Below are 13852 nucleotides of genomic sequence, written 5' to 3'. Positions count from 1 at the left end.
CTATGATCCTGTGATCATGGCTAGTGCTACAAGGGCAGATGTCTGTTATTTTGGCCCATGATCAAGGCCACAGCCCCTCTTGCTTCAGTCCTAAACATTAGGGTTTCTTCCTTTTGAGTGGTTTTATTAGCAGGTTCAGTGGTGAGCACAGGAAATAGCAAAGGGGCTATGGGCTAGGACATAGTTTCTCAACTTGTGGTACGTGTACCCCTGGGGGTACATGAAACACAGGCAGGGGGTATGTTGGTACACCAACACTCACTCTCTCTTGCCCTCTTTTCCTCTCTCTCTCACCCTCTTTTCCTCTCAAAACCATGGCAAAAAATTTGGTGCCCAGTAAATTCCCCAGTAATAATTTGGCATTCAGCCCTCCTAGCTTTGAGCAACATGAGCTCTAGCCCAGGTACATACTTGAGTTGTGCACCCCTGCTATAAAAGGTGGCAATCCTATCCACACCAGATTAGACATCTGTCATATCACAGCCTTATACATAGCCCTTATACATAGCCCTTTTTCCAACATATAACACACATTAGTCTGTAAATATAAAATCCCCTGGAAAATTTAGTGTTGGAGTACTTATTAAAATGTTCAGAACTGAGGGGGTACTTGCTACTTAAAAGGTTGAGAAACACTGGGCCAGGACACAGAAACAGAGGAGAGAAGGCTGGTGAGTTATTCTAGCAGCAACCCTAGAGAACAGGTATATATATATGCCGACTTCCAACAAGGCACATGGGAGATGTAGCATCTTCCTACTCCCCACCCATGGTGGGTCACTTCACTCAGCTCTGGGACCTGACTGCTGAGCTGCTGTTACCCAACACCCAGGCCTCCAGTGCTCACCCCCATTCCCTTTTCTCTCTCTCCTCCAGGATCCACACTCAGGCTGCCCCAGCAGAAGCAGCTCCTCCCTCTCCTTCCACAGCACCCCTCCTCCCCTGCCTTTGCTGCAGCAGAGCCCTGCCACACTGCCCCTCTCGGGGGTGCAGCAGCAAGTCAATGGCTTGGCCAGGGTGACAGGAAACACACTGGCAGGAGGTGCAGCAGGCAGTCACAGCCTACCCTCTGTGCCAATGGTGGACGGCCTGATGGGAAGCCTGGCAGGAGGCCAGCAGATGCCCATCAACGGGATCCTGGGGAATCTCAATGGTGCTCCAGCTGCCCAGCAGCAGAACCCCCTGACACAGACCAGTGGGCCACCTACCTTGCAGCTCTCCACCAACTTGAGCAGGTGAGGTGGGAGGGAGCCATGAACAGTCCCAAGGGGCAGCAGTCTAAGCATCCTTGTCTGTCTCCACCTCCGGCACAAGCTCTGTGTCAGTACAGTCCTGTGAGAGTATCTGCCTGCTCCTGGCCCCATTTTAGTGGAATTCTAATTGCAGCTCCTTTCTACAGACCTCGGGCCATCCTGCAGTCTGAAGAAAAAGGAATCAGGGGTTTGGTTCACCATTATTTCATGCCTCCCACAGCCATTGGCACTAGTGCAAACTATTCTCATCCTGAGCTGGCCACTATCTGTGGGACAGCAGGGAACCAGTCTCCATTGTCCATCCCCTGTCCCACCTCTGCCCCTCAAGATGCTTCATTTTCCTGCATGCAGTACGCCCTTTTCCCCACCCAAAAAAACTCCAGCTTATGGAAACTGGTGCTCATTATATATGAGAAATATGGTAACAACATTTCCTGCTGGTTAAGAGCAAAAAGTGAAAGTAAAATCTGCATGACTTGGAGCAAAACAATGAGCAGCCTTTGCTCCCTAGCTATAAGGAAAGATCCTTTTTGCTTCATTAGGCCTTTCCAAAAAAAGGTGTGGCATGTTGTATGTAAGAAGACAGGATATTCCAAATGCTACTATCTATCTCATCCAATAAACAACTGTGTACTGCCTTCCTCATAGCGCCCTCTGGTTCCTTATTCACTCCAGGGTCCAATTCAAAATATCCTTCCATTTTTATTTGTACCTCCTCAGAGTGTTGACCAGCTGAGTGGACATAGCATGGATGGGGAAACAGAGGGGCAGAAAAAAAGTGACTTGCCCAGGGGTTACCTGGCAGCAGGTCAGTGGCAAAGCTGGGAATAGGAGTGTCTGGAGTGCCAATCTCAGCTGGACTGTGCTGCCCCTCATGTACACCACCACTGAGCTTGACCCTTAAGGGAAGCTTGGCTAAAATGCTTCCAGCAACATCCCCTGTTCCTGGGGGTTTACAGCTCCATTCAGGAGGCTGCAGCAGCAGGGTGTGCTTAAGTGGAGTTGGGGGGAGGCAGTATCCCAGCAGGAATGCAAGGCTGTGGGTTGTGCTAACAGTCCCTGTGCTGTGTTCTTCACAGCATACCAGGCCTCAGCCCCCTGACGGAGCAGCAGCGACACGCTTTGCACCAACATGAGCAGCAACTCCAGCAGCTCCAGCAGCTCCTGACGTCCCAGCTACTCAGTCCAGTAAGTGGGGCTTCTTAGGTATTTTACTGAGGGGCTGTTTCACATAAACAGCCACAGAATAGGGGCTGGAGCCCTGGCCTTCACCTTCCCTGGTGCATACTGCCATCGTGAGGCCAGACAGTTATGTTCATTCTCCCTGGAAGCCAGAGGGCACGTCCGCACATGCGCTTTAATGCACATTAGCCTATTTTAATGTGCATTAAAGTGTCAATAAAAAAACATGCTATTTAGTTAATGTGCATTAAAATAGGCTACTGCACATTAACCAAACACTAAAAAATCATGGGAGTCTATACTCATGCTCCAGGGGTGGTGGGGAAACCTCTAATTAGAACAGCTCAGAGAGCAATTCTAATTAAAGTGCCCAGAGCATTTAGCGTATCAACATTCATGCACTTCAAAATGGCGGTGGGGGCGCTTTATCTAAAGCTTGCCATGCGAACTTTAGATAAAGCACCTCCACCACCATTTTGAAGCGCAAGGGACGCTGATACATGAAATGCAAAGGCTGGCTGGATCGCAGTAATTAGCACTCTCCAGCAGGCTTGATTAACTGAGTCGCTCTGACGTGCTGTAATTACAGCACGTTGGAACGGCCTCCACATTCACGCACAGGCACTGCTTGCTCTTTAGTTAATGCTCATTATGACAGGCTAATGCACATTTTCGTACTACCTCACAATGGAGGTACTAGACTTAATGCACATTAACTAAAGCACATTAATGCATGTGTAGAGACACTCAGTGCAAAGTGAGACAGCTGCAACAAGAGGGACAGGAAAATAACCAGTGGCCAGGTGGTTAGGGCAGTCCCTGAGGAGGGGTTTGAGTGCCTAGAACAGAGGAGGGAATTTTAACTGGTGTCTCCCACGTTCTTGGTGAATGCTTTAAGTCAGAGGTTCCCAACCTCTTTATGCTGAGGATCAACAAACCGTGGACCAAAAGTCACCATGAATCGACAAACTGCAAACCAGCAGTGACCAGCAGACTGTGGGCAGGCAGCCAACCCTTTTTTGTACTCTATAAAAAAGGCTTTGGCTGCCAGTCTGCCAGTCACTTCCAGGCTGTGGTTTGCCAGTCCTCAGTCACTTCTGCTCTGGCAGCTGACCTTCCTGTGGCCCAGCAGCCGACCCTTCGGGCCATGGCCTGGGGGTTGGGAACCCCTGCTCTAACTGCTAGGTTGAAGTATAAAAGGTGAGGGCACCTCATCCTCTGGCCAGTTTTCCTGGAAGGAAAGGAGCTACCACTGCTGTGTTTTGTACAGTGCCTGATCCTGTGGGTGTATGGGCTATGGCAAGGCAACGCTTCATCTGAGGATCGCACAAAGGCTTAGACCTGAATTCAGCGCCAAGCTGGTCAGCTGAGCCAAGATGGAGGCCATTTTGAGTCTGAACAGAATCAGGTTCACTGAACAGCTACCAATGAAACAGTTTCACTGGTGAAAACTTCAGCACCTACTGCTTGAAATGAGGCTTATGAGGAAATCACTGTCAGAATTAAGGCCTAAATTTTGCCTTATTGTCTTATAAAGCACCTGAGACCTTTTATGGATGTGGCATTTAGTCCCTGTCTGTAAAGTGGGACTGCCATTCCTACATGATGCAGGTGTTAGGAAGCCAAGTGCATTAGGTGCTGCGCAGTGTCCTCATACAGGGCTGAAAGGGGGACCCGTAAAAAACTTAAATACATCTGTGCAAAGTGGAAGTAATATTCTCCTAAACCAGAATTTGGACCTGCCTGGTCTTCGTCTAGTAACAAAATCCCCAAAGTCAGTCATTAAATCATAGAACATTAACATTGGAAGGGACCTCGTGAGATATCTAGTCCAGTGGTTCCCAACCTTTCTTGTACCAGGACCCATTTGTAAACATTAATGGTCAATCCTGAGCCAGTGCCCCTCAATCCTGACCCACTGCCCCCTCTAGTGCATGGGAGGGCACTATGGGGGGGCCCCAAGCAGTCTCTGGCAGGCTGGAACTCTGACAGCCTGCAAGGGAAAAGCCACTGTCTTCCGCCTTTTTCTCCTTTAAAAAAGAATCCATTTTTAAAGTTTGTTGATCCGTTTTTAAAATTTGTCCACAACCCCCTCATATATTCTTGCAACCGGCTTTTGGGTCATGACCCACCATTTGAGAAACGCTGATCTAGTCCAATGCCCTGCTCAAAGTAGGACCATTCCCAACTATATTATACCAACCAAGGCTTTGTCTGGCTGGGTCTTAAAACCTTCCAACAATAGGGAATCCATGACCTCTCTGGGTAACCCATTCCAGTGCTGTACTGCCCTCCTAGGGAGAAAAGTTGTTCCTAATATCTAACCTAAATTTCCCTTGCTGCAACCTGAGACCATTGCTTCTTGTTCTGTTATCTGTCACCACTGAGAACAGTTTAGCTCCATCCTCTTTGGAACCACCCTTCAGGCAGTTGAAGGCTGCTGTTAAATCCCTCCTCAGTTGTCTCCTCTCCAGACTCTCAATAAGCCCAGTTCCCTCATCCTCTCCTCATAAGTCATGTGCCCCAGCCCCCCAGCCATTTATGTTACCCTCCACTGGTCTCTCTCCAATTTGTCCACATCCATTCTGCAGCAGTGGGCCCAAAAGTGGACACAATACTTCAGATGTGGTCTCACCAGTGCCGAACAGAGGGGAAGAATTGCTTTCCTGAATCTGCTGGCAACACTCCTACTAATGGATCCCAGTATGCCATTGGCCTTCTTGCAACAATGGCACAATGTTCACTCATATTCAGCTTACTGTTCACTATAACCCCCAGGTCCTTTTCTGCAGAGCTGTTGCTTAGCCAATCAGTCCTCAGCCTGTACCAGTGCATGGGACCGTTGTATCCTAAGTGCAGAACTTTCCACTTGTCCTTATTGAACTCATGAGATTTCTTTTGGTCCAGTCCTTCAATTTGTCAAGGTCTCTCTGAATCCTAGCCCTACCATCCAGCATATCTACTGCTCCCCACAGCTTAGGGGGAGTCAAGTTTATATAAGGATAAGTGTGTTTACACATATAAAGTTCCCCCCATTTCAGTAACACGGTTTAGAATTACACCTAAGTTACAGAGGCATAGCATGGAAAAAATACTCCCTGGGCAGCTGTCTCGCATCCTTCCCCACTCCTTTCCCCTCCGCCCCATTGCTTACCTTCTTGATTGCTGGTTCATGTCATGGAGTATCAAGCATTCTAGGGATCAGTGTTTTCTAGACCAGCAGTGGAGTTTGCCACTGCCAAGGGACTCTTCCCCCCATTTTTTCCCTGCCTAAGTCCATGTCCAAAAGGTTAAAAAATGCTGAATTTGGCCACTAAATGTGGGGGTCACCCACCTCCATACTCCCCATCACCAGCAGCAGCAAATTCCACTGCTGCTCTACAAAACTACAAGTCCCAGAATGCCTTGCAATGCATGACACACATTATACATGCTAGCAATGTGTGTCCTAGAGGCAGGTAATGAGGCAGGCAGCAGGGGCAGAAGCAAGCGGTACCCTTGGCATATGGTGCACCTCCTCCCCACTATCCTCCTGGTGCACATGCCCTTAACTGGTGCCTGGGGCATGTGCCTGGCTTGTCCACCTCACTTTATGCTACTGGTTACACCAGAGTCACTCAGTGGATCTGGTGAAGTGAACCTGGCCTCCTCCTGAAAGCTTGTGCTGTCTCTTTGTCTTAGTCTATTAAGGTGTATATCTACCTTGCCTTCTGACTTAGGGGCATAGACCAGGTACCTGGAGGCCTGTGTAGCATCTTCAGCTTACACTTGATGTGAGTGGCAGTGAAGTGCAGCCCTTTGGTCGCTGAGCAAACTGTTTACGTGCAAGAAATTGGTGTAGCTAGAGAAGTGAGAATTGAATCAGAGCCCCATTCTCCCTTGCTTGAACCAGTTAAGCTCTGCTGACTTCAGTAACAGTATTCCTTATTTATGATGGCATAAATGAGACCGGGATCTGGCCCTGCTGAGGGATGGAACATCTTTTTCTTATGTCCTCTTGTTTGCTATTTGACCTACTATGTGCATTGAACAGAGTGGGTGTATAGAAATCAGCCTAGATCACCCTTAGCCCCCATTTCCCTTTATTCCTCTGACCATCTGATGTGTCAATATACCATTAATATCAAGCACTTATGTTCACATCACTGCTGATATTGGACACAGATTTCACTGGCACCTACACCAACAAACAGGTGCTTATGTGCTATAAATACTGGCTCTGATTCTCATTTCATTTCCCCTTGGGAAGTTTCAGTGGCCAGAGGAATTGCTACTCATATATTGTAGTATAACTGGCAGCACCACAAAGGTCTTCATGTGTCTACAGTATGATAAGCCAGCCTCCCAGTGAATATAAGTCAGCATAGTCCCATTGGGGCCAGTGAAGCCATGCAGATTTACATCAACCAAGAATGTGGACAGCTCCCTCACATGAGAGATTTCTAGGTCAAGCTATTTATAATCAGAAAAGGGAAATTTCCAGGGGACTCTAGCTGATGTCACCTTTTCATCAACCAGCTTCCCCTGGGTATGGGAATAATTAGTTAGCTCCACCTGTGCATCCTATTGGTCAGTTATTTCCATAAGGGCTAATGTGGCTTCATGTGACTGGAGCACATCCCCACCAGCTGAAGATGAGCTTTGTCCCTCCTGGCTTCCCAGGATCTATCTCACCTGCAGTAATTAGCTCTGCCCCATAGGAATGATTTTTTTTCTGGGGTCAAATTTAGTAACAAGAGGGAACTGGAGTCCCCAAGTTGGTTTTGTGACCATGAATTCCATAAAGTGTTGGGAACTGGGTCATTAAATACTGGAAATGGTTTGGAAGGGGCTGAACAGATGTGAGGGCCAGTGTGTTTTCTGGCATTGTAAAGTAGGGGTAATCTGATCTCAGGTTCAGGGTATCTAGTGGATCAAAAGGATTTTGTGCAGCTGCACATGCCTTCTTAGGCCACATCCAATAGGGTGTGTGGAAGAGTATGTAAACTAACACAAGAGTTGGGTTACATGCGTTGCATTAATGAACCTAGCGCTAGGCTGTACAGCCAGGCCCATGCATGCAAAGCTTCCCCCCTGCTCCATCCTTCTCCTGACCTGTTCTCTGCCTTCCCATCCAGGAGCAGCAGGCCTTAGTGTTCCAGATGATCCAGCAAATCCAGCAGAAGAGGGACCTGCAGCGGCTACAGATGACAGGCACCTCTCAACTGCCCATGACCAGTCTCCTAACAGCCACCTCCACACCCCTCCTCCACTCAAATGCCAATGCCCTGATGACCTCTGCCACCCAGCCCGCACCCAGCAGCAGCTCCCTCATGGCTTCCATCTCTCCCCAGCAGCTCAACCCTGGCAACAGCCTGATGGCTACTCCAGCAGCCCCATCCCTTAGCGCTCCTGGGAACAGCCTGGTGGCTTCAGGGGCAGGTGTTCCACCAGTCCTTACAGCACAAAGCAACCCCTTCCTCAACCTCCAGGCTGACAGCAATGCCCAGAAAGGAACGGTGCGTGTATTATTGGCATTACGGTAACACCTAGAGGGACCCCACTGGGATCAAGGCCCCCTGTATTAGGCACTGGTCCATCCCTACAGCAAGAGAAGGTCTCTGATCCAAAGAGCTTGTGATCTAAATGGGGGAAACTTGAGGCACAAGGAAAGGAAGGTCATACAGCAGAAGAACCAGGAAGAGAACCCGGGTCTTTGGGACTAGGAGTCATATCCATGGGATCTGACTTCCTCATCTTCCTGATCAGCCAGTCAAATGGGCTTGAATCCCACCTCATTGGCTTCAGTGAGTTGAAGCTAGGGCCATGGGTGGGCAGAAGGACAGCCAATGATACAGGTATACACATGCACCAAGCCAGCTGCAGTGCTGCAGGAAATAGGGTTGGAGACAATGTGTATATGTGTCTGTATCACTTGTGACATGGGCAATCACGTGGCACAGTAAAATGCAGGGGTACTTGCACTCCCAACTGGCAGGGTCCAGGGGGAGATGATGTGTGCTTGTGTTTATCAGATGCAGGGAGGAATTGATTTGCCTCCTGCCAGACATGTCTGGGATCTGCTACTTTCAGGGGCAGGTCCATAGAAACCTAGGGCTGGCAGGGCCCTCAGGCGGCTATCTAGTCCAACCCTGTGCTCAACACAAGAGCATCCCTGTCTAGGCCACCCACAACCTTCTAGTGAGGGGCATTCCATGGAGGCTACAAGACTTGAGGGACCATGGTGTGATCTGCCATGGCAAAGCCCCCTCCCCTACCCCTTCCTTCGCAGTCATGCATCCATTCATCCTAGATGAGCCCAGGAGCTCTGGTAGAGGCATTCCCAATGCGGAGGACACCAGTTTGTGGCCCTCTCTGTTTGAACTGAGGTCTCCAGTTCAAATTTCTGTGCTGATCTCAGTACCTGATGGAAGGGGAGAGAAGAGCAGGCCACACTGGGATCTGCGTTCTCCAGCCCAGTGCCCCAGAAAGGCCAGACTTGCAGCACAGCAGAGCCATCCCATTTCTATTCATTGGCATGTTGCTGCCTGTCCAATTGACACTGAAGACTGTCTCCTCTGTGTCTTTTTGCAGAGCATGAATGAAAAGGTTGCTCCTCTCACCCAGGACAAGGGCTAAGCCCCAGGCCTGCCTAGACCAGCAGCCAGCTCCTCGGTGACTGGAACGCGGCTTTCCACGGTCACAGATCTTGATACTTTAGAGCAATGAGCACAAGGCTTCTGAGAAGCATTTCCTGCCAGCAAGTAATGCCAGGTGGTGCGTTTGGAAGACAAGTGTGTTTCTGATTGAGGCCTGGCATTCAGTGCCCTTCTAAGAAGGGAGGAGGGGCAGGGAGATTCCTGCTGACTTGGTCCGGGCCACACTTGCTCAAAGCAAAGCTATATCTGTCTCCACGCAAAGCGGAGGAGAGAGTTTGTGTGAGCTCAGACACCTGCCAGCCTCTTCTTCAGAGGGCACGTGCATGTGTGGATCCTCCAGGTCAGGCAGTAAACCAAGATCGCAACCCATCCTCAGCCAAGATCATGGATGAAGGGGTGTCTCTGCCAAGGTGTCCCTTTCACGTGGGACTTGGTGGGAGTGGTTGGCTCGTGGGTTCTCTCCCACCAGGCAGGGAGGTTAAGAGGATCGTAGCTGAGGAAACCCTGAAACAAGACTGATGACTGGGACTTCCCACAGGACTTTGACTGCGCAGGTCCCTAAGATGTTCCGTCCTCTGTAACCATCACATACAGCCCTTCTCTGCCCCCCTGCCAGGTCTGGATTCAGCCTAGAAAGACATGGATGAGGGATCTATGGAAAGGGACTGGCTGCAAGTGTTGAATGCCACTTTCCTCTGCCCTACACTGCTCGGGGTCTCCTTTCCAAAGGCTAAACTGAAAGACATCACCATGCCTGCTATGCTAACTGTAGGGCGGCTCTCCGTAGGTCAGCTCAGCGCTTTACTTTCCCATGTGAGAAGCACACTCCTGCCTCTCATGTTGCCACTTGTTCTCTCTTTCCAAGCTCAACAAGCACAGCCTGCAAAGGGGCTGAGGCCATTCTGGTGCTCTGCACAGCCAACTTCAGGAAGTGTGTTCTACCCAGGCTGTTTGCTTACAGGCCTTCTCTGGGAGGTGACCCCAAGCATGTGTTGGGTGGAAAGGATAATCTGAAATCTGGTACCTGATCTTTCTTACTCATCTTTAAAGTAGTTCCACTCTGGCAAAGACTGGTCTCCTGCACTGTAAGCACCATCCAGTGCTTGGAAAACCCTAAAAGAGCACTAGTCTTCCCAGCCTGGAACATCCTTGCTTTTACACTTTTTGATTTTAACTCCACCCTGGGACCTGGAGCTTTAGCAGAGAAACCTGCTTCCTCAGAGATTGTATGCCACAGATTTTTGAAGGACAGGTGGGGAAGCTGAGCAGAGGGGGAGATCAGCATCAAACATATGAGTTACCCCTCCCCTATCCCTGGTTACATCCGTGTTGCTCAGGGGTGGAGTCAGGACTCCAGCTAACAGAAACACTGAGGATCTTAATGAAAAAGTCATCAGACCTTACTGGATACAAGTCATTTTCAGCATATCCCCACTGCCTCCATCTAGTTTGCACTATTCAAATTTATCGGCAGTGGGTCTGTGCTGATACCACTGGAAAAGTTCATCACAGTTCATCTAATAAATACATTTCTTGTTTCTTTCTGTTTTTAAATGAAAGATCATGGCCATGGTAGTTGTGTAGGACAAAAAGGAGACAATGCCTTCCTGGGCCTTGGCTTCCAGGTCTTTGAGCTGGACAGGACAATGCTGTCTGCTCACAACTTTTTTTGAAACAAATTTTAAAAGCTATTCCTCAGCAACACCACAAGCACTAGTGGCAAGGTGGAGATGGCAGCTATAAAAATGAGAATGCAGAAAAAAAGTTTCCCTGCCTTCCTGGGTATCTCTGCAGTGGAGACATGGAGAGGAGCAGCTGGAAAATGTGATTATTATTAACGTTCCCTCTCTGCAGCCAGCTGCTGAGTTAAAAACTGATATGTGCCAAACTTCCATCAGCCTGGTGCATTTAAAATTATAGGTGTTGAATTCGAGTTCAAAAGGGCCTGATTTTATTTTTCCTGTCCCCCTTACTCCTGAAAATGCTTTTGTACAATTTTGTGTCGCACCTTTTTTTTAATCTAAACATTTTCTCTTCCCCTCTGCAAATCAAGGGCATAATCCCTACATCTTCCTTAACCCCATGGAACTCCCGGTAACCAAGGGTGCTATGCTTCCATCTGTAAATCAGGTAGTTTGACACTGACCCAGCTTGTGAGCACATGTCATGTGTGCAAAGCTGCATGAGCAGAATTGCAATTGCAGATGCTGCTGTGCTAGATTCTGCCCCAAAATATGCTGCCAGCTGCTTGCTGCCCTGGGCTTTTTGTTTGTTTGTTTTTTACCATAGGGTCCCAGATTCAAGTTTTCACTTCCTCCCTTGTTAGAGCAACAATCCCCATTAAAATCCCTGGAAAAGTGATCTTAAACAGTCACAGCCTCATATCATGCCTGGAGCCGGTCTCAACATTTTGGGTTTTAATTAAATTTCAGACTTTGAAATGGCAAGAAATGGGCTGGTGAAGGAAGAACATTTCAGTGGTTCCCCCCTTTCTTTAATTCTGATTCACCCTAGTCAAGATTTGATGCATTTGTTCCTCAGAAGCAAACAAACCTTAAATGTAAGTGAATCCAAGGAGTGAATCCTGTTTTGCTTAGGATGTCTCCATAAAGGTAGGATGTGAGTCATTCAGGGCTTCATTCCTAGCTGTCCCTGCTTCATGTTTGGCACATCTTTTTTTTTCATTTGAGTACAAAGCCATTTTGCTCTAAGAGGACTCTGTAGATCAGGCAAGGAAGAAGTTGAGGATAATAAGGGGAAGGAAGAGACATATAGCACTTAAATTTATATTTCTCTGCCATCTTCCAAAAGCACCTGGTCCTTTTGAAGTGCACTCTTTGCCCAATGGCTGCATTCTGTCCCAGAGGCAAAGATCCCTTGGGCAGGTTGAGGAGAGGAAAAGGGCCACTTTTGGAAGGTTGATGTTAAACTTTGCATCTTTGCGAAAAAGAGGAAGGTGAGGAAAGAAAACGAAGCTAAAGGTTATCTGTGTTTCGGTTGCACTGGGGTACGTTTCTTTACCCGTTTTGATGCTAATGTCTCATTTTAGTATGTTGCATGTGTCTTTTTTGTTTTTGTTTTGATTTGTTTTTTTATTAAATAAAAGAGAAAAAATGTGTATATTTTTGGCAATTTAAGGTAATGTAGCTAAGATATATTTTTTTCACGCTGCTTGACTGTTCTTTATTATAATAAATAATATTAATATTAATATCAAAGACTTTTTAATACATTTAGGGTTTCAAAAGTTAACTAAGAAAGGGGTTTGTGTGTGTGCGCGTATCTTTAAGTAGATGTGCTAAAATCCTATTGACTGCAGTGGAACTAAGCACATGTTTAAGCGCTGGCCTGGATAAGGGATACTTTCGAATAGTAGGGCCTACATCAGTGCCTGGGTGCTTGCTTTCAGTCTGGTTTCCATGGGTGCGGAGCACCGAGGCAGCTGCAAATCAGTTCATCCACAGCAGGGGGTTCTTGGCACACCTTGGATAAACAGACTTGAAGCATCTTCAGTTTTGGAAGCTCCCAAAAATAGGCACCACAAATTAACACCCACTCTTTGTAGAGGAACTTCAGGCTAATAAATTGATGAGAGGAGACAGGAAGAGTACTAAAGTCTTGACCACTAGCAAAGAGAAGGCAGCTTAGCCATGAGATTGTTGGCTTGAATTTAACACCCTGCCTATGCATGTGAATAGGCTGGGTGAACCTGTATGCTACTTGCCACTGAAGGAAAAGTAGTGGCCCTGTGGGCTTGAAAAGCTAGAGATGAGCCTGAAAGCCAGTACTTGCTCTCATGTAGACTTTGCAGCTGATCCTGGCATTTTCCAAGGGGGGGAACTGTCAGTTAGGCATTAACACGTGCAGGCAATTATTTTGGGCAGAGGGCCAGTTACTGAGTTTTGGCAAGCCATCAAGGGCTGCATTACAAGCAGCCAGGGGCAGATAAATATTCATTTTCTAAAATTTTTAGGGGCTCTGCAGGCCGGATAGAATGGCCTGGGGGGCCGCATCCAGCCCGCAGGCCACATTTTGCCCACCCCTGTATTAAAAAAAAGGGCTTGATTTTTTTTTTTCCTTCTTCCAAAGAGTGCTGCATGGTTGGTTGCTGAGTCCTCTTGAAGATCTGGCCATGTATTTGGTGTCTCAATAAGTACAAATCTCTTGGGAAATCTCATGCTGCTTTTGGTCCCTCAGCCCTTGGAAACTGGGTGCTAGAGAGCACCTCAGCACTGAGCACTTTCCAGTCTCAGGATAAGTCAGACCCCCACCCTTGTCTTCCTTATTATTTTAAAACCCAAACAGCGTGTATCCATCTTGTTTCTCCCAAACAAGTGGGTACATTTAGTATACCCCAAATACCGAGGCTATGTAGCAGTCTGGGCTTTGTGGAACACCTTTAATTCACTGTGCGTGCGTGGAGGATTTAAAAAAAATAATCTCTAGCTCTGATATCAGACGTTTTCATGTGTAGAGCTCAAAACATTTTGTGCATATGGTCCACATCATTATCTCCATTTTACAGTTGAGAAAGATGAGGCACAGGGCTTGGCACAAGGTCACCCAGCGAGCAGCAGAGATGAACCTAGAGCCCAGGTGTCCTGCGTCCTGGTCCAGGGCACCATCTGCTAGACTGCACTGAATCCATAACGGTGCTCAAAGTCTGTAGTGTAAGGGGAAGGGAAGGGACCATGGAGCCTGTTGCAGAGCACTTAGGTGCCCTGCGCCTGAGAACAGGGACAGCTCAAGAGAGGCCCCTAGCGGTGAGAAGGGGGAGGC

At 48.0% G+C, this 13852-nt stretch overlaps 1 protein-coding gene across 6 annotated transcripts in view; it reads left to right on the top strand.

Moving 5' to 3' along the window:
• MLLT6 (MLLT6, PHD finger containing) overlaps positions 1-12193 on the top strand; it is a 93364-nt gene extending 81171 nt beyond the window's left edge. For all 6 annotated transcript variants that reach the window (XM_090044572.1, XM_090044571.1, XM_090044577.1 and 3 more), the window contains 4 exons: positions 877-1235; positions 2333-2441; positions 7553-7933; positions 9009-12193. In XM_090044572.1, coding sequence (XP_089900698.1) covers positions 877-1235; positions 2333-2441; positions 7553-7933; positions 9009-9053 — 894 coding nt within the window. In that variant the 3' untranslated portion in view covers positions 9054-12193. The remainder of the gene's footprint in view (positions 1-876; positions 1236-2332; positions 2442-7552; positions 7934-9008) is intronic.
• Positions 12194-13852: the final 1659 nt, after the last annotated feature.

This window comes from Crocodylus siamensis, chromosome 4 (assembly GCF_052110815.1).
Source record: "Crocodylus siamensis isolate JL-2025a chromosome 4, ASM5211081v1, whole genome shotgun sequence".
Lineage (NCBI taxonomy): Eukaryota > Metazoa > Chordata > Crocodylia > Crocodylidae > Crocodylus > Crocodylus siamensis.
Note: the sequence above shows the minus strand (reverse complement) of the source record. Positions and strands in the feature narration are given on the sequence as shown.